The following is a 22,269-nucleotide window of genomic DNA, read 5'->3' as shown; positions in this document are numbered from 1 at the left end:
TTGTTTTTCCCACAAACGAGGGAAATGCCCAGAAGACATACACTAGTTCCGAGGAGGTAGACGTGGACCCTATCCATACGGCCAGCCCCGCCCAAAGATAGCTTCACCAAGGTCCATTGACTTGGAGCTTATCTACAGAGCAAACACAGTGGTTACAGGATCTTCCAATCAAAGGGAAGACTAGAAAGAACACAGAGGAAAATAAAGTCTATGCCTTGCAAACCGAGTATCTGACACCAGCCAACAGCAGAGCGGGCAGAGGTAGTTGTAGAAAAACAGAACATGCAGCCAAAATCTCAGAAGCCGGTAAAAGCAAAAAGCTTTTGAATATCTTTTGAATACCCTAAGAATATCACAATTATGCAAGAACAAGTAAACAGAAATTTTTATGTCTTTTCTGACATGCTTGATTCTTTTCCCATACAACCTGTTATTTACAGACGAAGAGACAAATCAGTTTTAAAACAGTATGAAATACAATTTCTTGGAGGGGTTTATGAGTGAAAAAAAAAAAAAGACTAGAAAGAAAGACCTCAAATTCTTTCTAGAAATTTGGGAAGGAGTGAGAGTATAGATTTCTTTTTTTTTTCCTATTTGGATTTTCTACAAGAAATACGGCACATATAAGATAAAAATATGTGAGCTTATTAAAATTAAAAATACCCCTACCCCTGAATACTTGAATGTCTATCCTAAAGTTGGTTTGGTTTCTACAGTTAGGGTAGAGATCTCTGTCCACTGCCAGTAAAGACCAGGTGAATGTGCCTAGCTCATGCTTCTCACTGTCTCCAGAGAGGGGATGGAGAACTCTCCTAAAGACACTCATGCATCTGGACACTGTGTGTCAGGAGAGACACACTGCTGAGAAGCCACGCTTGATGCCATGTAAAGGATGGATGGATGAGCGTCATCTCCTCCAAAGACCACGTCATCTGTGGATATTCTGCCTGTTAACCACAGCTACTGATAAAGCAAGGACTCTGCAACTTAGGGATGAAAGATGACCACAGGCAGGCATGAAGTAATGGGTATGGCTCCTGGCAGGGCACGTCACTCCTGGGACTGGATACTGTAACTGGTCCCGAGACCCAGATAGGCAAAGGCTCCCGTGTGAACCCAATTGGTATCCTACTCCACAGTTCCTAATTTCACTGCTCAGTTATGTGCCAGTGACTGTGGGTCACTGTATTAGACACTCCATAAAATGCCAGAGTGATTTCCAGCTGGTCCCCTCCAGTGTCTGGCTCACCAGCAAAGTCCTAGAGTTTGTATCATGGGTGGTGGTCAGATGTTTTCCAGGTTGGTAGTTGGGCTCTGTCTTGTGGTCATGTTTGGTAGGTATGCTTGCCCAGCGGACTCAGTACTATGGAGCTAAAGCTGTGTCAGCATGAACCAAAGAAGCAACAAGGGACCCAGCAGACTAGACTTCCTACCACCTGTTGGGGCCCTCTCAGTCAAACTGCTGTCCCATGCTTAGGAAGCCACAAAACCAGGCAGGAAGCACAGAGGCCTGGTCTGTCATTCAATTGCAGACTCTGCTAGAGGTAAAAAAGAAACATTTATTACCCCACCGGATACATGTAACAATACATGTGTGTGTGCTATATGTAACAATATATATATGTACACATGCTACATGCAACAATATGTGTATATGTAACAATACATGTTTGCTATATGTAACAATACACGTGCTTGCTATATGTAATAGTACATGTGTGTAGGTGCTATATGTAACAATATATATGTACACATGCTATATGTAACAATATGTGTACATGTAACAATACATGTTTGCTATATGCAACAATACACATGTATTTGCTATATGTAATAGTACATATGTGTGTAGGTGCTATATGTAACAATATATATGTACACATGCTATATGTAACAATGTGTACATGTAACAATACATGTTTGCTATATGCAACAATACACATGTGTTTGCTATACGTAATAGTACATATGTGTGTAGGTGCTATATGTAACAATATATATGTGTATGTATGTGCTTAAATTACCTGGCACTAGTGAGAAGGAAACAGAGAGCCTGCAACAAACCCGCGTCGGAGCCTGGTGAGGTTGATGTGCAGAGAGGGAGAGAGAGAGAGAGCTGAAGATTGTGCCTCCAGTTTTTAAGGGCTGCCTAGCACATGCGCACAGATGATATGATCAAGTCATACACAGATGATGGAGCTCACACATGCGCGTGAGGGTTCATGCAGTTGTGTTAGACATAGGTGATGCAACCATGCTGCATGTGGGTCACATAGGGTCCTTTAAGATCCTCTGGAGCTATTAGGCACTTCTGCCTGAGGGCTTGTTCATGGCCCTGGTACCCAATAGTGACAGCCATATTGTGGCTGAATCATCACAGTGCTGTATGTAACAATACATATGTGTGTGTATGTGCTATGTAATGATATGTATGTGCTATATATAACAATAGACACATTGTAACGTAGAGATGAGGAAAAAGAAACTGATGACAAGGAGGGGAGAAGCCAGCCTGGAAGCTGGAGAGACTTTTGAACTGAAAACCCTTGCAGAATCAACTGCTCATCTTACTGAAAAGGGCAAACCAAAACAACTTATGTTTTTGTTTTGTATTTTCAAAAGACATCTTCTATAACATGGATCTAACTTTTCTCTAGCAACCCAAGGTGACAAATTATTATCTTTACTTTGCATACATACAGTAATGTCAGTCTTTAAACAATGTGCCTGAAGTCACCAAGGAGGAATGAGGAGCAGGGTTACTGGGGCTCAAGTGTATACCACCCCCCAGGTCAGGTAAGAGGTCGGGTTCTTTTAGGTTGAAAAAACTGATCCCAGCCACACAGGATCTGACTCTGGAGAGACAGGTGGGACCTGGGTTGAGAGCTGGCACTACCACTTGTCACCTGTGACTTCGGCAGTTCTTTGAACCTCAACAAGACTCAACCTTCCTCCTCCATAAAACACGGCCACCTGCTGCACGGCTCACTACAAACATCCAGGACTGAAGGCTGCACGGAGGTGGGGTAGTGACATGAACAGGGACAGTGTTGGGAACAGCAGTTGACTTCACCTGCCTTGAGTGTGCTTTTCAAGGTAAGACTAATTGTTCAGCACTTGACAAAGCAGGCGGAAGTATAACACAAATTGGGACAACGTCTCCCCCGTTCTCGGCTCATTTTCCCACCGGTTTCTTTGCTCTCAGTGGATAATTAGAGAGAACACTTGTCACATACAGAAAGTTAAAATCTCCACAGTGACTCCAAAACCTATCACAGATGATTAAACATTAATGAGAGGAGCATAACTCAGAGAGGAGGTAAATGACATTTCTTCACAGAAATCCTTCGGCTTTTTAATCTCATTAGTGCCCATGTTTCATTTCCGCGATGAAGAAGCCAGGATAGGGGAGGTCAGCGCTTGGGCCGGATGGGAAGCTGTGCTCGGGCTTACCTCAGGGTTCTTCAGTCATTCTCCCATGCTCCCCCTGTTCATGGTAGACCCTCCTGTCTCACCCACACTCCCAGATGTTTCTGAGCAGTCGGAACAACTTCCAGAGGACTCACAGCTGAAGGACATCAGAGATGCATTGTACTCCCTCTGGGGATGCCAGCCTGGCTGCTACTTTCTTTTGCCTGCACTGGCTTCTGCCTCATGCTCGTGGTGAACACACTGTCACCAGCCTTTGTAAAAATCTAATACCACTGTCCACCTTCAATATAATTTCTGACACCCGAGATCAGTCAAGCTCCAAAATATTAAACAGAAAATTCCAGAAACAATTCAAACGTTTTAAATTGTGTTTATGGGAAAGCATACTATTAAAATTCATTTCATCTCAGTTAATCTTATGGTGTGCCCAAGGTATGAACTAACATTTCTCATAGGTATGAAGTATAGGGGAAGAAAAAACCAGACTATACAAGGCCCTTTAGGACCCAGGTTTCAGACATCCACTAGGAAGCTTGAAATGTATTCCCCGAAGCTAAGGAGTCTTAATCCGTAGTGCTGGAGATGTTGAACCAGTGAATTTCCATTCAGACAATTACCAGGGACAAAAATAGCGAAATTAGAACAGATGGGCGTGATCCAGAAGGAAAAGAGAGAGCGCATACCCAGAGAGACCACTTACTCTGGGGCCAGCGTGTGGAGAGGCATTGTCGGGGGACACCAAACTCCCCTGGCTGATGTCCTACATTGCCGAGGGGAAACATCGCTGCAAATTTAGGTATGCCCTAATTTAGTGAGTGGAGATCACGGCTGCCGAGGCTAGACAGAGCCATGCCACCAATCGGAAGCAAATCTGTCTAAGACACTGGGCAAAAGCTACATTGAGGAGAAACATTTTGTGCATGTGGAGGGCTCAACCTTCAGAGCAATTTGAAATTCTGAACCATAAAAACTGACTCAAATTAGATCCATGTGACCCTGAGCGTAATGGAAGCACCAGTCACACCAGCAATTTTACCCATCAAATTAGGACTTCTAAGTCATTTCTCTCCTCATTTTCTTTCTCGTGGTAAAGACTCCGTAAGCGCTAATGGGTGCCAAGCACTTCTCTAGGACCCAGGGAAGAGACATGCCTGTCTGGTGAGGTGGGCAGGAACTTCAGAAAGGAGATCCAGGAGGACACAGTAACGCTGAGGCCAAAGCTCGTATGGGAGTCCCCAGAAAGCCTAAGGGGGTGCTATTCAGTCAGAAGCATGTGTGTGTGTGTGTGTGGGGGGGGGGGGCTGAACGGTAGGGGGACCACCAGTGCGTGCAAGCAGCTGGACAAACCCTTGTGCTGGCTCAAGAGTAGGACAGGCAGAGGGAGACAGGAGAGGAGGGCTGGGGCCAGTTGGGAGGATTTTGAATGTTCTTTATAGAGTTCAGATGAGCACAGCAACCAATTCTGAAGGGTATGGGGCAGGGGTTTATCTTTTTTATCTTTTTTTTTTTTTGCCAGGTTTATTCTTGTTGAGGGTAGAAACCAGCCTGGTGCCAGACAGAGCGGAGGAGACCTGAGCATTTGTTCAAGTTCAGTAGAGAGACGGTGCTAGGCCAAAGGGGATGCGATGGAGGCGACACAAAGCATCGTTGTATTCCAGGAGGGATTTGGAGGCCTAAATGACAGGGTGTATGTTAGGACAGACTGCAGGGGAAGCTGGGCACCTTTTCTTAGTAGTGTTGTCTCAAGTCGAAGGGCACCTGCTTGCCCAAGCTCTCTTAAGACCACAGAGAAGCCTGGCATGGTATCAAACACTGCCACAAACGTTTCCAGGAGAAATACTAGTCACAAGCAGTTCTGAGAGGAGCTGAGCCTACTTTTGGAAGAGCTTGGAGGGGATATAAAGCGAGATTTGACTCTGCCACAAATGAGTTGGTGCCCATTAGGGAAGAAAGAAGAGAGCCCCAATTACACCGGGTGTGAAAACGAAACAGCGACTCAAGAGAAGGCCGGCCCCAGCACCTGGCATGCGGAAGTACCGGTGAATGGGGGTCTGTCTGCGACGGCACTGGGGAGGCACCAAAGATCGGAAAGAAGTGATGCTCATGCTGAATTTTCTGGGTGACACCCCAAAGTGCACTTCAGGGACAAGGATGGAAGAACAGTTTAGTCCTGGGAGACTTGAGAGCATGGTCTGGTGTTGTTGCATGAGGACTGAGGATAGGAAGTGATGGGAGAGGGAGAGCCATTGACAAAGACTGCTAACACCCACCCACCAAGGACTCTGGCCATAGTTCTGCAGCCACTGCGTTTTTCATCTCTCATGGGACTGTCCAGATGGGCATATGGGGTGATCCACGTGTGCAGCTTCAGATGAAGCTAAAATACACAGCCAGGAAAGATACACTGGCCACTGACAGGATTCGTGGCTGAGGAGGAGAGGGGAAAGGGGTGGGGAGGAAAGAAGGACATTGTTACATTACCCTATGTCTTTCGTTTGGGCAGTATTATGGTTTGAATGTGGCATTGTGCCCCACAGGCTCAGGTACAGAACACTTGGTCCCAAGATGGCCTGCTTCGGTAGTTTGAGGAAACCTCAGGGGATATGAGCTCTAGCTGGAGGCCTTGAGTCACTGGGGGTGGGACTTCTGGGTTATAGACACTTCCGGTTCCAGCTCATGCTCTTGTTTCCCAATCTGCCACAGTGTGAACAAGGCACGCCATAAGCTCCAGCCTCGACATCTTCCCCACCACCTTCCAAATTGTAAGCCAAAATAAACCTTCAAGTTTGTTTGTTTTGTTTTTGCTAGGTGTCTGGTCACAGTGTTATGGAAAAGGAATGACTAAAGCCATTCCCCGAAACAATGCTGGGAACACCATGGCACGCTCTAGGGGAAGGAAAATTCCTTTAGTTCTGAGCATTTCAAGTGTGAGTCTTTCAGGGTATCTCATTTACTCACACCTTACTTTGCTCCAGGAAGGACTGAGCATGAGATTATATAAATGCACACACAATAAAATAAAAAAAAATAAAGTTATGTGGGAAGCAAAACTAGAGCGTTTGTAGGAAGCTAGGAGTTAAGTTAATGCAAGAAACATGTGCCGCAACGCCCTGAGATTCTCCAGAAGTAGCTCACAGAAACGCTTCCACACCAGGGGCAGCTGACCAAGGCAGGGTCTCCAATGGGAGAACCCCCACCACCTCCTATTGCCAGCCTTTCCCTAGCTCGCACACCAGAGAGCAGGCCTCTGCGGCTCTGTGCCACTCTAGGAGGAAGAGGCTGTGGCAGAATGAACTAAGGCTTCTGCAGCCCCGTTTAGGGACGACAGTTCCCGCAGTAAGCCCCAGCAGAGGCTCATGGCAGGCACAGGTCTGGGAAGTCGTGAAGGGATGTGAGGACTGGAAGTCCTTTTTCACTGTCACATTCAACACAATCCTTGGGAATCCTCAAAGGCAGCAAGATCACAGTCACCCTGCTAACCAGTACCGGGAAGGCTGCTGTTCCGGGTGCCGTGGCAGAAGCCGGTGAGGTGCGGGGGCAGTGGGACAGGGTCCAGCTATGCTACATGTCTCCTGGAAGGCTTCTGATGTTTTACAGAGAGACAATGGAGTGGGAAATGATTGTGGGGTGAGAACCGGGGGAAACACAGTTAGGAGGTTGCATGAGATGCTCAGAGACAGGATGTGGAGAAAGTATCTGAGAAAGAGCAAGAACCGTGGGCTACACTGGGCAGGCGTGAGCACTGGGCAGGCGTGGGCACTGGGCAGGTGTGATCCCAGAGCTCAAGGCTGAGGCAGGGCGTTTACCACCAGTTCAAGGCCAGCCTGAGCTACAGAGTTGAACAAAATCTCACCCGACCTCTAAGAAAAAAAAAGTTGAGTGTGTATTAAGAGTAGTTACCCTTAGGGCTCTTAAGTAGTATTTAAGTTAAGGGCATTAGTAGCTGGGATAGATAAATCCTAAAAGTCCCAATGACTTAACACAGGGTGTCTACTTCCTGGAAGGATTTAATGTCCATTTAGCTCAGGGCACTGTGGGAAACTCTGTTCCACACAGGGTAGGGGAGAAGCTGCCAGGCGTTTCGCCCACATCAGCAAACACATTTGAGACCACTGTGGTTTGTCAGGTTCTAGTTGCAGAGGGGCAAGGAGGAGGGCAATACATGTTGCAGATTCCTGGGGGTGTTGTGACGTATCTTCAGAAACCCAGTGGTGAGATCAGTGGCATAGCGTTCCTCCTGGTTCTGGAGACTAGATGGCTAGAATCGGGTCAGCAGGGCCATGGGTCTCTGAGGGCTCCAGGGAAGTACCTTCCCTGCTTCTCCCGGTTTACCACAGTTGCTGGTGCACCTCCGTGTTCCTCAGTTCCTCCCTTGCGTTTCTTCCATGGCCATTGTACTCAGATGACAGCTACTGGATTTAGGCCCGACCTAAGACCAGTTTGACCTAAACTGGTTTTGCAAAGATCCCATTTCCAAAAGAGGCCCAGATTCATGGATACTGGGGACTGGTACTGAACATATCATTTGGTGTGAAACTGAAACACACACACACACACACACACACACACACACACGCTTTGAATCACGGTGCGTAAAAGGTTTTATGGTTCCCTTTGCTCACCTCCTCTCGCTGCAACATTGCCATGTGGTCATGTGCTAAGTATCTACAGGGTTGTGGAAGATGGTCTTTATGCCCGGGAGGAAGGAAGAATAAAAGCAGTTGGAGAACAGCTAGTCAGCTTCACTGTACACCCTGGTAGCTGAGGTGAGGAAGCAAACTGGATTGCAGGGACTGATGGGAAAAGCACAATGGAGCCTGTCCTGAGAGGAATTTAGCTAGGGATTGCAGGCATGGACGGAGAGCCCTGCATACAGAGGGAATCAGCTAGGGGAAAGTAGAGAGGTCATTTGAGAGAGCTGAGGGAGGTCAGGGAGGCAACGGTGAAGAAGCTGGGAGGGGCAGACAAAGATAAGTGGGAACAGACATGATGGGCAGACTGTTTCAGAGGGGCCGAGACCGGTCACACTAGTGGAAGATGTCCTCATGTCCCTGAAACTGAACACAGCAGGGTGTGGAGCCTATGAGACACCTGATATGAAGGGAAAGGAGGGACGGAGTTTGTCTGGCTTCTTAAGACTGTGGCCCAACTTCTCTTTGCCTCATCCTGGGACACATTCTGCACAAGCTCAGTCTCCATGTTGATAGACGTACACTCACACTGCACAGATATGCTAGAAAAACCATGAGCGTAATTTCTCTCCGGACATTCTCAGTGTGCTGAGTCTGAAAGATCCCGGAGAAATAGATGCGGGCTGGTTCTGGAGACTGCCTGGGGGGCTGTAGCGAAACAGTAATTAACACTGGCTTAACACAGTGACATCTCCGCTGCCAAGACCGTGGCCTAGCAGAAGGTACCGCGAGGGCTTCCTGGCGTGACAGCATCACTTCTGAGAGGCTCTGAGGATCAGGATCTGTGACTGAAGGAGGTGCAGAGGAAGATTACTGGTGGCTGTGACTGCCAAGATGGCTGTCCTGGAGCAGATCGTTCAGATGTCCTATCCTAGAGAAGGTCTCTATTATCTTTATTTACTGCTTACTTATTTCTATTACTTTATTTACTAATAAAGAAGTCCCAAAGATGTTGGGCGTTCAGTGTCTGAGGCCAGAGACCAAATCCAGTTTGACGGTGTACCCGCTTCACTAGAGTGATTTCGTCCATTGCTACACCGAGTCTCGGCTGTGAGGACCCATTCACATAGAGATCAGGAAGTGTGTGACAGTCTAGCCGCAATTTCACCCGAGGGCTCAAATATACATTTGGGAAAGGAACCTTGGCATATGGACGGCATTTGACCTGACTGCTCAGAATCATGAAGAACATAACTGAGGAAGGCAGAAAAGTAGACAAACAAACAAACAAAAACAAAAACAAACCACCCAAAACTAACATAAACTAAAGCAGAAGCTAGCTACACAAACACCCGGGCACAGAAAAGCAAGAAATCCCATGAAGAGTGAACAGGGAGAACCTCTGTGAAAATCAGCTGAATGAATCCAATCTTTGCAGGCAGGCCTGGTAGCCTGGGCCGGGGTGTGTGTGTGTGTGAGTGAGTGAGTGAGTGAGCGCGCGCGTGCGTGTGTGTGCATGTGTGTGTGCGTGTGTGTGCGTGCGTGTGCGTGCGTGTGCATGTGTGGTGTCACTGCTCTGCACATTCTTTTGTGCTGATAATGCCACTGCAAGAGACAAGGAAAGATTCTAGCAAGAGCCAAGCGATGACAAATAGAGGGTTGGGGAGCTCTGGGCTCCTATGAACTCTTCCTCACGTGTGAACTCTGGGCTCCTATGAACTCTTCCTCACGTGTGAGCTTCGGGCAGTCCTATGAACAGAACACCTCCTCCACGTATGAACTCCCTAGGAATTAGTGACCGTGACCGCACAGCTAAGTCTTTCAAGATAAAGAAACCAATACCAGCCCCAAACAAAACAAAACATTAAGCACAAAAAAACCCAACTTGGTGACTGCCAAAGGCCTGGTGGTGACGGAGAAGGAAGTGTGTCTGGGTCAAAGCACTTTGCAGAAAAAATACTTTCTGTGTTACTTAGCGACAGACATTGGATTTAAAAAAAAGTCACAAAATCCAAGAATTTGAAAGAATATTGCAGTATGCACAACATGCTCCCTAGCATAAATTAGCATGGTAAACTATCTGGAGATGCGTGTGCCAGTTACATGCACACTGGTGTGGTCTGACTTGAGTCCAGGAAGCTGCCCAGATCTGATAGGGTAAGAATAGAGTTCTCGGGTCCAGCACTAATATTTGGCAATGACACTGGCTGAGTGATACTCTACACTGGAGCCCACAGCAGCTGCAAAGGCAATCTGAAAAGTCCCTAACAGATACTTTACAGCAGCTCGGGAGTTCATGGAGCCCTGCCACTTCAAGCCCTTTCTTCTACCACGTAAAATTTATGTGACCTCACATCACCCATTTATTGCAAACTGAGACACATTAAAGGGGCAAACTTTTCTATTTATAGTAGATGCAAAAGAAGAAAGTATACTGATAACCACCACTCATAACTATGATTTACTAGGCGTTTACCATACAGGAAGGTGCTTGGAATGAGCACTTCAAATACATCCAGTTAGCATATAACGATTAGATGATTTTATGTGTTCCATGCCTTCCTTATTTTATTTATTATGCCACATGATGATGTAAACTCCACAAGGGCAGGGCTTCTGAGATCATTATTACTCAGATCTGTAGTTTCCAGGCTATATGTCATAGGCATGCAAGCACATTTGGAATGGAATTAATTCATTAGCTCGTATGTCTTAACCTGGTCCACTTCTCTCTGGTTACCTGCTTTTTTTCCCGGATGCTAGGTCTGGTTGGTGTCTTCCTTCAGTCCTACTCTGAGCTACATATCCTCCTGGGGTATACCTTTCCTCCAGCCCCACGTGAAGTTGCAACCCACAGCATCTCCTCCTGGGGTATGCCTTTCCTCTAGCTCCACGTGAAGCTGCAACCCACACCAAAATCCCTGCATAGTTAGTCCTTTGTCTGACCCTTCCCTTTAGAAATCTCCACGATCCAGTATACCCAGCCTTTTACTGCTGTGCTTGTCCCTATTCCAGACCTGTAAGAGCTTGGGCTTGCTTGGATCATGGCCATGTCCTCCTGCCTATGCCAAAGACAATTCACAGCGGCCGATCTGTATCTGGTAAATGAGTGAAGGAATTGAAGCATGGGCCATTTTCCTGGGGTTTATGAGTATTATCTCCAACCTGTGTGGCATTCTAAGGGGTAGAAACTGGCGCCTTCCACCGCAGTAAGACAGGATGGTTTCTGCAGGTCTGAGGATCAACGTCTGCACACTCCAACACTCAGACTTTTCTGTTTGACTGCACTTTATTACCCCACCCCCCCATCCCCCCCACACACAAGTTCACTTACAAAGGTTGCGTGCAGACTTTCTTCCTACCCACTAGCTACTAACACCCAATCCACGTTTGCTGGAGTTTGGTGGCTTCCTTCTGTTAAGAATGACAAGGCTGAAGGGTCTCCAGATAAATTCCTAGAGCAACCGACCATCTGAAAACCATACACGGCAACCAGGAAGGACAGTTAGTTCAGCAGATATCAGAAACCTTATCACGAACCATTGAGGCCTCCACATGCTACTTCCTGCTGCTGACATATGAACAAAAGCTACATTTACAAAAATAAGTATGGTTTCACCGAAGCATCTGTAGCACGAGATGAACCAAAATGCCAACCTAGCTTGCAAGCGCTCTTCATAACCACAATGACACTGCAGAATAATGTAGCAAAGAGGACCAGGAGCAGGGCTTGTCACAGTGGGTTCTGACTTTGGCAGCAGTCCACATTGTGACACCCATCACTACAGGCAACAAAGAAAATGACAAACATGCATTATCCCAAAGCAGCTTCCTTTCATTAAAGCCCAGGGAGTACCTGCATTTGCTTACTGCAGTATCACAAATGGATGCTTGCCCGCATCCTGTGCTGTCAGCGCAGGAAGACAATCCAGTGTGCCTCTGTCACACACAGAGGTTCCCCAGCACAGAGCCTGGCAGGTGCCTTGCTTGTGAGTATTTGTTGAATGTTGCTTATGTCTGATCTTCATGTAGAGGCTCCTAATAAATGCACAAAGAATTGTACAAGTGGTTGTGTGTGTACATATTCATTTTGTGTGTGTACACATGTCCAATGAAGGCTAAAAGTTAATGCTGAGTGACTTTCTCAGTAGCTCTCCACAGTTTGTGAGACAGCGTCTCTGTCTCTCACTTAACGTGGAGTTCACCAATTCAGCTAGATCTCTAGCCAGAAAGTTGCAAAGGTCTCCCTATTACTTCCTCCCCCGTGCCGTGATTACAGGCATGTGCTAACCCCTCCTGGCTTCTACGTGGGTTCAGGAGAACCGGATTCAGGTCATCATGACTCAGCACTTTCATATCTGAGCCCTCTTTCCCGTGCAAACCGTCCTGGGTTACTACAAGGAAACTCTAGATGGAGTCCAGAATATTAATAAAGGATCCATTCCTTGCAGCTCTTTCGACTCTACTAAAGCTGACATCAGAAAGAAGAAATGAGCTCATTAAAAAATATCAAAACTTGTAGTGTGAGAGTAGACAGGAGACTAAACTATTAAACAGAACAGCTCTCTGATCTCTTGATGACAGATGTATCCGAGAACAAAGGAAGTCAAGGTCCCCGCACAGTCACGCCCTGCCTGGAGACTGCAGTCTTTGGTATAAAGGAGGCATTGCATTCTCCAGGGAATTTCCTCTACAGATGTTTGGCATGCTGTTTACTGGAGGGTTCTCATATTCACGTTCTCCAAGGTGAAGGCGCTCGGCGTAACTCAGCGTTCCCTTCACCACCTTGACCATTTGAAGCTGGTCTCACATCTTTTCTATAATCAACAGCGATGAAGTTAAAGCAGCAAAAGAGGGAGCTGGCACTTGGGCTTTAGAAAGCGATACCCAAATTATGGCTGCATCGGAACAAAGGAAGAGGACAAATGACAACTGAACAGAGGCACCAGTGTGACTAACTGAACTCCACACGGTTCCCTGCTCAATACTCATCCGTGGTCCACATTACTAACTGTCCACTCTTTTTTTTTTTTTTTTAATTTTCGAGACAGGGTTTTTCCTTAGCTTCTGGTTCCTGTTCTGGAACTAGCTCTTGTAGACCAGGCTGGCCTCGAACTCACAGAGATCTGCCTGTCTCTGCCTCCCGAGTGCTGGGATTAAAGGCGTGTGCCACCACCGCCCGGCTAACTGTCCACTCAAGTCAGCTCCCTAGGCAGTGGTCCTCAACCTTCCAAATGCTGCAACCCTTTCATATAGTTCCTCATGTTGTGGTGACCCTCAACTATAAAATCATTCTTGTTGCTATTTCATAACTGTAATTTTGCTATTGTTATGAATAGTAATGGGAATATCTGATATGCAGGATATCTGATATGCGACCCCTATGAAAGGGTTGTTCGATTCCCAAAGGAGTCATGACCCTGGGGCCTGGGTACACAATTCAGGCAATACTTCCCATCAACCTTGTCAGTATAAGCACGGGACTAGATTCTAGCCAACACACCGTGCACACTGAAGGGTTGTGAGCCTCTTCCAGACTTCTTTGAAAGGCCCTCTCGTTCTCTTCCGTCTGGCCGGGTGGACATGCTTCCTAAACCCCCAGAAGTCAAATGCTAACGTGGCAGTCTTTTTCATCCCAGGGTCCCAGATCTCTGCCAGGCCAAGGCCACTAGATTTTTAAGTCAGTGAGGTTTGGTGTCTATTATTTCCATCCTTAGCCTACCTGATAGATCAACAGCAGTGATGTTTGTACCTTACTTCTACAGACTGAGAAAGTCCATGACTGCCCTGGGTTCTGGTGTCTGTGCCACAACGTTGACCAAACAGAGTTCACTGTCTGCTCAAAGACATCTCCAAGTGAGGCACTAGAAGTGGCCTCTTCCTCCCCTATTCTTTTGCCCCCACTTCTTGACGGTAGAAGTTACATATTACCTTGACTAGGGTTATGCTTCACCTTGTTAGGTTAAACCAACCCTCTCCGGTGCTGCTGCCCTTTAGACTCTTGTTAGTTAGCCTTAATCTTGGTGTGGTCTGGCATGACCCAAAAATAGAACCTCGTGATCCTTTGCTGTAATAAAATTCTCCTTTGGCTCTAATCTGCCATCCCTGGGGGCCAGGGATAGAAATAGTCGCTCACCTCCTCACCTCACCTCTATAACCCCATGCTAACACTTTGACATGCAAATACTCCTTTTCTGCAAATACCGTGAGTCTTCCCAGCTTAGCCTCCCAGCAGGTTAAGAAGAAAGGGAAGCTACTGAAATCATAACTCGGTTGGAAGCTGGAGCCAAGGCCACAACAGTGGTTTCTCAGCTCACTCCAGCTTAGGGCATCGTGGCTGACAGGTGAGCTGGGTCATATGAGGCTTTTCCATTCTAATTCTACATCTGGATGACTGAACCTATGCTCTAGAATATCAGTCTGTTGCAAAGAGACCCCAAGTCACAGGGTGGAGATGTGCATTGAGGAATATTATTTTAAGATGTGTCACATTTGTTTATGCTGTGGAACATTTCCCCCCCAAAACAGGGTTTCTCTGTAGCTTTGGAGCCTGTCCTGGAACTAGCTCTTGTAGACCAGGCTGGCCTTGAACTCACAGAGATCCACCTGCCTCTGCCTCCCGAGTGCTGGGATTAAAGGGGTGGGCCCACCACCACCTGGCAGAACATTTGTTTTAATGATGCAAAGATGGGTTGAATTCTTTTATGTTGCATTTGTTTAACTCTGTGAAGCTGTGTTACTTTGCCTGTCTAAAGCACCCAATTGGTCTAATAAAGAGCTGAATGACCAATAGTAAGGCAGGAGAAAGGATAGGCGGGGCTGGCAGGTAGAGAGAATAAATAGGAGGGGAAACTTGGGAGGGAAGGATCAAGGAGCAAGAAAAGAAGGAGAGAGGACATGAGGGGCCAGCCACCCAGCTACACGGCCAGCCATGGAATAAGAAGTAAGGTATATAGACTAGAGAAAGGCAAAACCCCAGAGGATCATTTAAGAAAAGCTGGCTCGAAACAAGCCAAGCTTAGGCTTGGCATTCATAAGCAAGAATAAGTCAGTCTCTGTGTGATTTATTTGGGAGTTGGGGGGCAGGCCCCCAAAAGAGTAAGGAGTTAAAACAACCGACAACAGATGTGGGCTGGCCCTTGCACCTCAGGTAGCAGCACCCGGGCGGGAAAGCGGGAAAAGAGGAAGCTGCTCTCCTCATGTGTTACACAGCTGCATGTGCCTGCCACATTGCATGCCTCTCCCTCAGCCAGGAGGAGCCATCATTCTGTAACCCCTCAGGCATAGCAGTAACTCCTCAGACATAGCAGTCCCTTCCTCACCCTCTCAGAGTCCCTGAGTAGACTATAGAGTAGTGGTTCATTTTTCTCCTCAAACAGTCTCGTCTGCTTCCCACGCAATTCTTGAACACATGCTCTTTCTGCCTCAGCCTCCCAAATGCTGGGATTACAGTGTTGGGCCAACCATGCCCAGCCACATGAGTTCCGACTCTTAACCTAGAGCAGCACACGTCCATGTTCCGTGGAGGACTTGCTCCAACACAGATTGCTGGCTGCCCGCCTTGAGGCTTCTGATGCAGGAAGCCTATGACGTGGCTAGAACAGGTATTCCACACATATTCCCAGGTCCTGCTGCTGGCTTGGGAGCCACAGGTTGAGGAAAGGGATGTTTAACTTCCACAGTGGAAAATGGTGCTTAACCTTGTTTTTTGTGGTATATGTCAAATAAAATGAGAGGTATAGAAGACTTAAAGCAACCAGTGGAAGCAGATCAAGTGTATTTCTGGACTCAGAGAAAGGCTCCTATCAAAGGGGAAGCTCGCTGGCAGGCATGGACAGACAAGCACTTATGAGCAACAAGGCATTCTGTGGCGGGGCTGTGGGGCTGCTGGTGAAATTGCAGGCACATAAAAAAGGAGTGAGCAGTTCTTTATGGTACCCAGGGCCCTGGAGGCAGTTACATAATGTTCCATTATCTTTCCATCAGCAGAGGGGAGAGGCCTGTGAGAGTAGACACACAGATGTGTAATTGGTTTTGAATTTAGAAATGTAAGTCTTGTTTAATATCCAGCTCCTATCCTCAAGAAAGTTCAGACTTGCTATAGGAATTCACCTCTGACCTAGCAGCTTTCAGTGAAATGGGAAAATCCTACACACTGAAAAGGAGTGCAAGAAAAACTGCAAGGACAGCATCCTGGCCAGACTTGCAGGCTGCAGCTAGAATGATGCACCCAAACGATACCCCTTGGACAGCACCCAGTGTGGGGAGCAACGGACGCTGCCAACACACAAGCACACTCACTTAAAAACCCTGTGAGACTTTTTTTTTTTGCATATGACTTTTTTTTTTTATTTTTTAACTTTTTTTTTTTTTTAATTGTGTTGTTCTCAAAACACCAAATCACCTGCCAAGGTCAAAGGGTTGGATACAGCCGGTCCAATGGTTGCTCACTCTTGCATGGTGCTAATTAGTGAATACTCCCTTGACCTCTTCATCTTTTCCAGGAGAATTTCAAGCATGTAAGATCATATTCTTAGGAATCTTGGGGGTCACTTTCAAGGTCCTGGAGACACTCATTTTAAAGAAGTCATAAACATAGCTGAATGAAAGTCTGATTTTATAGGACTAATGTTTGTTATAATGGTCACATTGCGGGTCAGCTTAGGTTATTTGCAACAGACTATCTGTACAATGAAAACACAACATTTAAAATGATCTCAAAACTCTGTGACTTTTAGAGAGTGGACTGTTCTCTCTTTGAAAAGCATCTTTTCTACACTATAAAGGAACAGGATGGGTCACTCAGAGTTATTTGCTTGATGACTGCTGGGGTGATTTGAATGAGAACCCCCCCTTCCCCATCCTCATCTATTTGAAAACTTGTGCCCTGTTGGTGGAACTGTTTGGGAAGGATTAAGAGGCGTGGTCTTGTTGAAAGAGGTGTGCCACTGGGTCAGGCTTGGCATTTTCAAGGCTTACATCAGTATTAATTTCCTGTCTCTGCCTCCTAGTTACGGATCAGTATCGTGCTTGCCTGATGCCATATTTCCTGTCACGATGGCCATGGACTCTAACTCTGCAAAACCTCCCAAATAAACTCTTTAAGAAGTTGCCTTGGTCATAGGGTTTTTTCACAGTAATAGAAAAGTAAGACAAATGTGACCTATTTACATCAGTCTCTAAGAGTTTGGGATGGTAATGCATGAGTATCATAATCCCAACACCCAGAATGAGGAGATCACAGCAAGCCTGGGCTACATAGACTCAGTCTAAACCTACCCAGCTTCTAAATGTAGCTATGCACTCACTTGTACCCATAATCCATTCTGGGTAAACTCTGAGATGCTCCTGATTGTGAAGTTTATCAGTATTTCATGTACAAATAAGTAGGGAGTAGAAATGTTAACTAAAAATTCTTGTATTAGAGATGTTACAACGAGTCTGAGCATGGGTGGATAGATGGGTGTCGTCCCTGACAACCTGGTTCTTTTACTCCAATCTCGGGTATTAGGGAAACTCTACTCCTCAGTAGCTGGGGACCTTGGGAAAAATGCTTCTGATAAACTGCATGTCTCTAACATGAACAATTCTGACTTTTCACTCTCTTATTGACAGAATTAAACACGACCTTGTTCTAGTATTAAGCAAGTGCCTAGTGCTTGCTTAGCTGCCTCGCCGATGCTGCTACTACAATTCCTGCAAGCATGGAAATCAAGACGTTAATGATTCTTAAATGCCTTTCTTTAATCTCAATGAGCTCGCCTCGTCTCAGTTGCCAAACCTTGAGACATTGTTTGAAGTAAGCAGTCATGGCTCTGCTTCCCCAGTGCCTGAGCTCTCTAGAAACAGAATAAAATCATCTTCTAAGATGGAGACACAGCACCCCTCTGAACTGAAGAACAGCCCAACCCCGAGGAGCTGATGACTCAAACACAATGGGTAACAGCCTGCATAATGCTTCGCATGACATTTCCACACTCCGAGCTCATTTTTGCTTAAAGGGAGAAACCCACCCACCATCTGCTTCCCTGCTAGCTCCTTAAGATCCCCAGGTGTTGAGCCGACGACCTTTGCCTGGGAGAAGTAACGCGACGGAGTACCCTGCAGTCGCTGCATCTTTCTAGACAGCTGGTGAGCTCGATTAACAAGAGAAGGAAGTTGGTCTTCTCTGTGGACCAGGCCTCCGTGGATGAATCACTCACCGCTGTACATAGAGGCCGGCTATGGAGTCAAACACTGGTAAACCACAGACGCAACCAGCAGTGTTTCCTGAAGACAGCCCCGGAGCAAACACAGGGCTGGCTGGTAAATCAGATGACACACAGATAAGGAGCCCAGAAAGCAGTCCTTGACCACGGGCAGCTCCTCAATCAAAGCAACGCTTTTCTCCTCGCTACTCTGTAAGTAATTACAGGGTAGCGAACGCACAATGAAGATTTATTTTCACCCTAGAAACTGTCAAGACTTAAAGTATAAACACATGACAGTTATTATCTAACAATGAAAAAATTAGCACTTAATTAATCAAGGCTGTGTTGTCAGAATTTTCTGTCAGCTTTAATCATTTTTTTTTTGTTGTTGTTGTTGTTGTTACCTGAGTCTTGGATTCCTGACTGCTTGTTGACGGATCATAACCTACAGTTTCATAGATAGGAAGATGCTTACCCAGTTCCGAAGAAGACCATGTTTTTAAACTGAAAAGCTCACAGTACATCATCAGTATGTAAAGGAGGGGAGGATGGTAGAAGATGACATCGTATCTATCATTCATGAAAGAGCTGCAAGTAACATCCTAAGTGCTCCATAAATGATCATTTGGTGAGCTTAATAAAATACCAGTTCCCACTGTCCTAGGCTTCTCTATGAATTATAGTCCACATGTGGATACCAAACCCGACCAATTAGCTGTAAAACCCCAACTTTGTATCTGGACACTGGGGTCTGAGTTCCACAAATATAATTTAAGCTTCCTTGGTTGCAGGATAATTTTTATTCTGTGCATCACAACTTAGTTAAGAAAATGAGTATTTATTAGGCTTTTAAAATTAGAACTAAATATAAAACATATTTTTATGGGCACTTAGGAAAACAGGGCCTTGGTTAAATTAAAAATTTAACAATAGGCTCTAAGGAAGATGTCACAGAGCTATAAGAAATGTCACAAAGACTGGCTAAAGTAGCATGACTTTGTTTTCTGAAAGTGTCACTCCTCTAGGTTAGCCTTTAGCAAGCCATAAATTCTAGATGTCATGTAGTCCAATGTATTTATGCATGTGGAGAGCATAAATGGTACCCATGGTAAAATGGCAAAAGCTCAGAAGATAAACACTGGGACCTGGCAGGTCCCTGAGCAGGGAGTTTCTGGGACACATAAGACTGGCAAGGCTAGGGTGGCTATAAAGGAGTCTGGCTCCCAAAGCAGATTGTTTTTAGAAAGATAGACAAGACGCTTGGGAGGAATCACAGTCTTGAAAAAGGATGATCTGAGCTAAAGCTATCGGACACTGACAAGGAGTAAACTTCTGAACCCGAGGTCATCTGGAAGGTGACCCCTCCTCAGGAGACCCAGGCCAGGAGGAAGGGTGGGCTGTGGCCTGGACTGTCACTGGGTCACTTCTTAGTGCTGAAGGTTAGGGGAGCCAACTCACTTTAACAGACTGGGAGTGGGACGTAAAGACAAGAAGTGAGTGTGAGCTGGAGGCCCAGTCTCCATGAGAGCAGAAAGAAGCCGTCACCTCTGCTCGCCATCGCTCAATGTGGTTAGGATCTAGAACGGGACAAGAGGCTACCATCTGCCCATTTGCAAGTCACTGATTTCTGGACAGAAGCTGTAAGACTCTTGGGTATGTATGCAGAGGAAGTGACAAGCCTGCTGCCTGCTTCCCATTGGCCCCAGCCTTGCCTTTGGGCCAGGCATGCTCACCTCTAGTTTGCTGGCTTGAGCGGGGTGGGTTCAACCAATGAGAAACCTGGTAGGCCATGGAAGAGAAAGGGCCTTTCTTCAAGGCTTCCTGTAGCTCTGTCCTACTGTTTATACATTAGTTGTTCTTCCTGCCCTGTCCTGCAAGGCTAGGGTGGCTAGTGCCTTCCTGAGGGCACTCTACTGACTCCTGATTAGCTCCCCTTCATGTCTCCATCCATTGTTGTTGCGACATCTGAGCTGGTGAGACTCAGTGGGCACAGGGGGCAGGAGCCATGGGATAAATAGTATCTTAAATACCCTGCCATTTACTGAGTGAAATTTCACACTGAAACCTGATACAGCATGTGTGTCAAACAGAAAATCCACACATTCATTCAAAATAAATGGACCTTTCAAAGTACTCCATCTTCAAACCCATGAACTGGTTCCTGGGCATTTTTTCTCCTTTGTTTTCTATGTTCTTCCAGGATAAAGGTTAGGGTTAGCTGCCTTATTGGGAGAAGAGGCATGGAGAACACTCAGCTGGGTCTCCCATTGTTAACGGGAGAAAGAAGAGAGTGAATCTCTTCATTGAGTCAAGATGGTTAGTCTTCTGAGCTGCAGAGGCACCAGTGACGAGGAAGAGCAGTGTGTGTGTGTGTGTGAAGGACTCAAGAGGCAGGAATGCACAGTGGCCCAGGGCCTAAAGGAACAATATAACCCCAAGACAGCAGCCACTGCTAAGGAATCGCCCTTCCATGTTTAGAGTCCAGAAATTTTGCCATTTTCAAAACAGTCATTCTTTAGGGAAAGGTCCCATTACACAGTCAGCCACACTGATACCGAAGAACGGTCACTGTCAAAGAAGTGCCATTTATTTAAGGTGGAAAAAGAACAAGTTTATCTTCTACTTTGGCAATGCTAGGCAAAAGGTCTCACACACACATGCACACACATGCGTGTGCATACACACACACACACACACACACACACGGGCACACAGAGCCCCCAAAGGAATGCATATACAAGGAGAAGCTTTTGGGCTCCTGGGTGGGGCAAATGCCAAGTGACTGTGGGGAGCGACAGTTGGCAGGGGAATGTGCCAGGGCCGCTCCGAGCACTCACTCTGCTCAGATACCCCCCCCCCTTCACTGCCCTCCAATACCCCGACTCTGCTAAACTTTGACTGAAAACCAGGTTTCAAGGCCAAAACCAACATTTGAGCGTTCCTGGTTTAGATGAGCTCTAGACACACACCAGCTGCAGCTATGAACACATTGCATGCCCTCCACCCTTCCGTAACAATCTGATTGTTCTTAAATGCATCTCTAGCCTTTAATTTCAGCACTCGGGAGACAGGGGCAGGCAGATCTGAGTGAGAGGCCAGTCTGGTCTACAGAGTGGGTTCCAGGACAATCAAGGCTACACAGAAAAACCCTGTCCCAAAAAACCAACCAACCAACCAACCAAAAAAACAAACAAACAAACAAACAAATGCTTTTCTGTTAGCATGTAGGAAGCTTGTTCTTCTCATAATCCCAACCAGAATAATTGTCTTTCCAATCACTGAATTCCCAAAGAACAAGTAGACACTGTCAGAGGCACCGGAAGTTAGTAAGGACCAGGGAGCTGATTCGCTTACCTGCTGTCCCCAGCATTGGCCACGTACAGCTTCCCCAGAAGGCAAAGCACAATGAGGGCAGTGCAGCCGCCAGATATGTTATATGCAGTCCTCTCTCGTTCTATTTGGAGGTCCTGGAGAAGAAAGGAAAGTTGGTGTAATTGCACAGGATTAGTGACTAAAGGAAGTCTTCCTCCCACCTCTAGGTACAGTCTCGAAGTCTGGATGTGCTTCCAGAAGGGACAGGCAGTCCTCAGAACCTGCTTTCCTATGACCTGCAGGGGCGTTCAACTCTCCTAACGCTGCGACCCTTCAATACAGTTCCTCACGTGTGGTGGCCCCCAGCCATAAAATTACTTCTTTGCAACTTAGTAACTGTAATTCTGCCACTGCTATGACTCATAATGTAAATATCTGATATGTATCCTATTTGCTATGTGACCCACGGGAAAGGATCATCTGGCCCCTTAGGGCGGGCACTATCCATAGGATGAGAGCCACTGACCTAATGGACTTCCCTGGAGGACATGACCCAAATACCAGGCCACGGCAGACCAGAGACTGCAACTGAAGGACCACAGAGACATAGCAGGCAAATTTGGAAAGAGGAGAATGTAAATCCAGTTAACAGACGCCACAGCTTATGGGAATCTAGTCTGCGTGGGTTCCCTGAGTTGTCACGT

At 46.5% G+C, this 22,269-nt stretch overlaps 1 protein-coding gene across 1 annotated transcript in view; it reads right to left on the bottom strand.

The window, feature by feature from the left end:
• The window catches only part of Ppm1h (protein phosphatase, Mg2+/Mn2+ dependent 1H), a 252,316-nt gene that overhangs the window by 100,594 nt on the left and 129,453 nt on the right, over positions 1 to 22,269 (bottom strand). The window contains exon 4 of the mRNA XM_041665784.1: positions 21,608 to 21,720. Coding sequence (XP_041521718.1) covers positions 21,608 to 21,720 — 113 coding nt within the window. The remainder of the gene's footprint in view (positions 1 to 21,607; positions 21,721 to 22,269) is intronic.

This window comes from Microtus oregoni, unplaced genomic scaffold (assembly GCF_018167655.1).
Source record: "Microtus oregoni isolate MIOR12 unplaced genomic scaffold, Mior012 000001F_ref0000356, whole genome shotgun sequence".
Lineage (NCBI taxonomy): Eukaryota > Metazoa > Chordata > Mammalia > Rodentia > Cricetidae > Microtus > Microtus oregoni.
The sequence above is the reverse complement of the archived record's forward strand: the minus strand, read 5'-3'. Positions and strand labels throughout refer to the sequence as shown.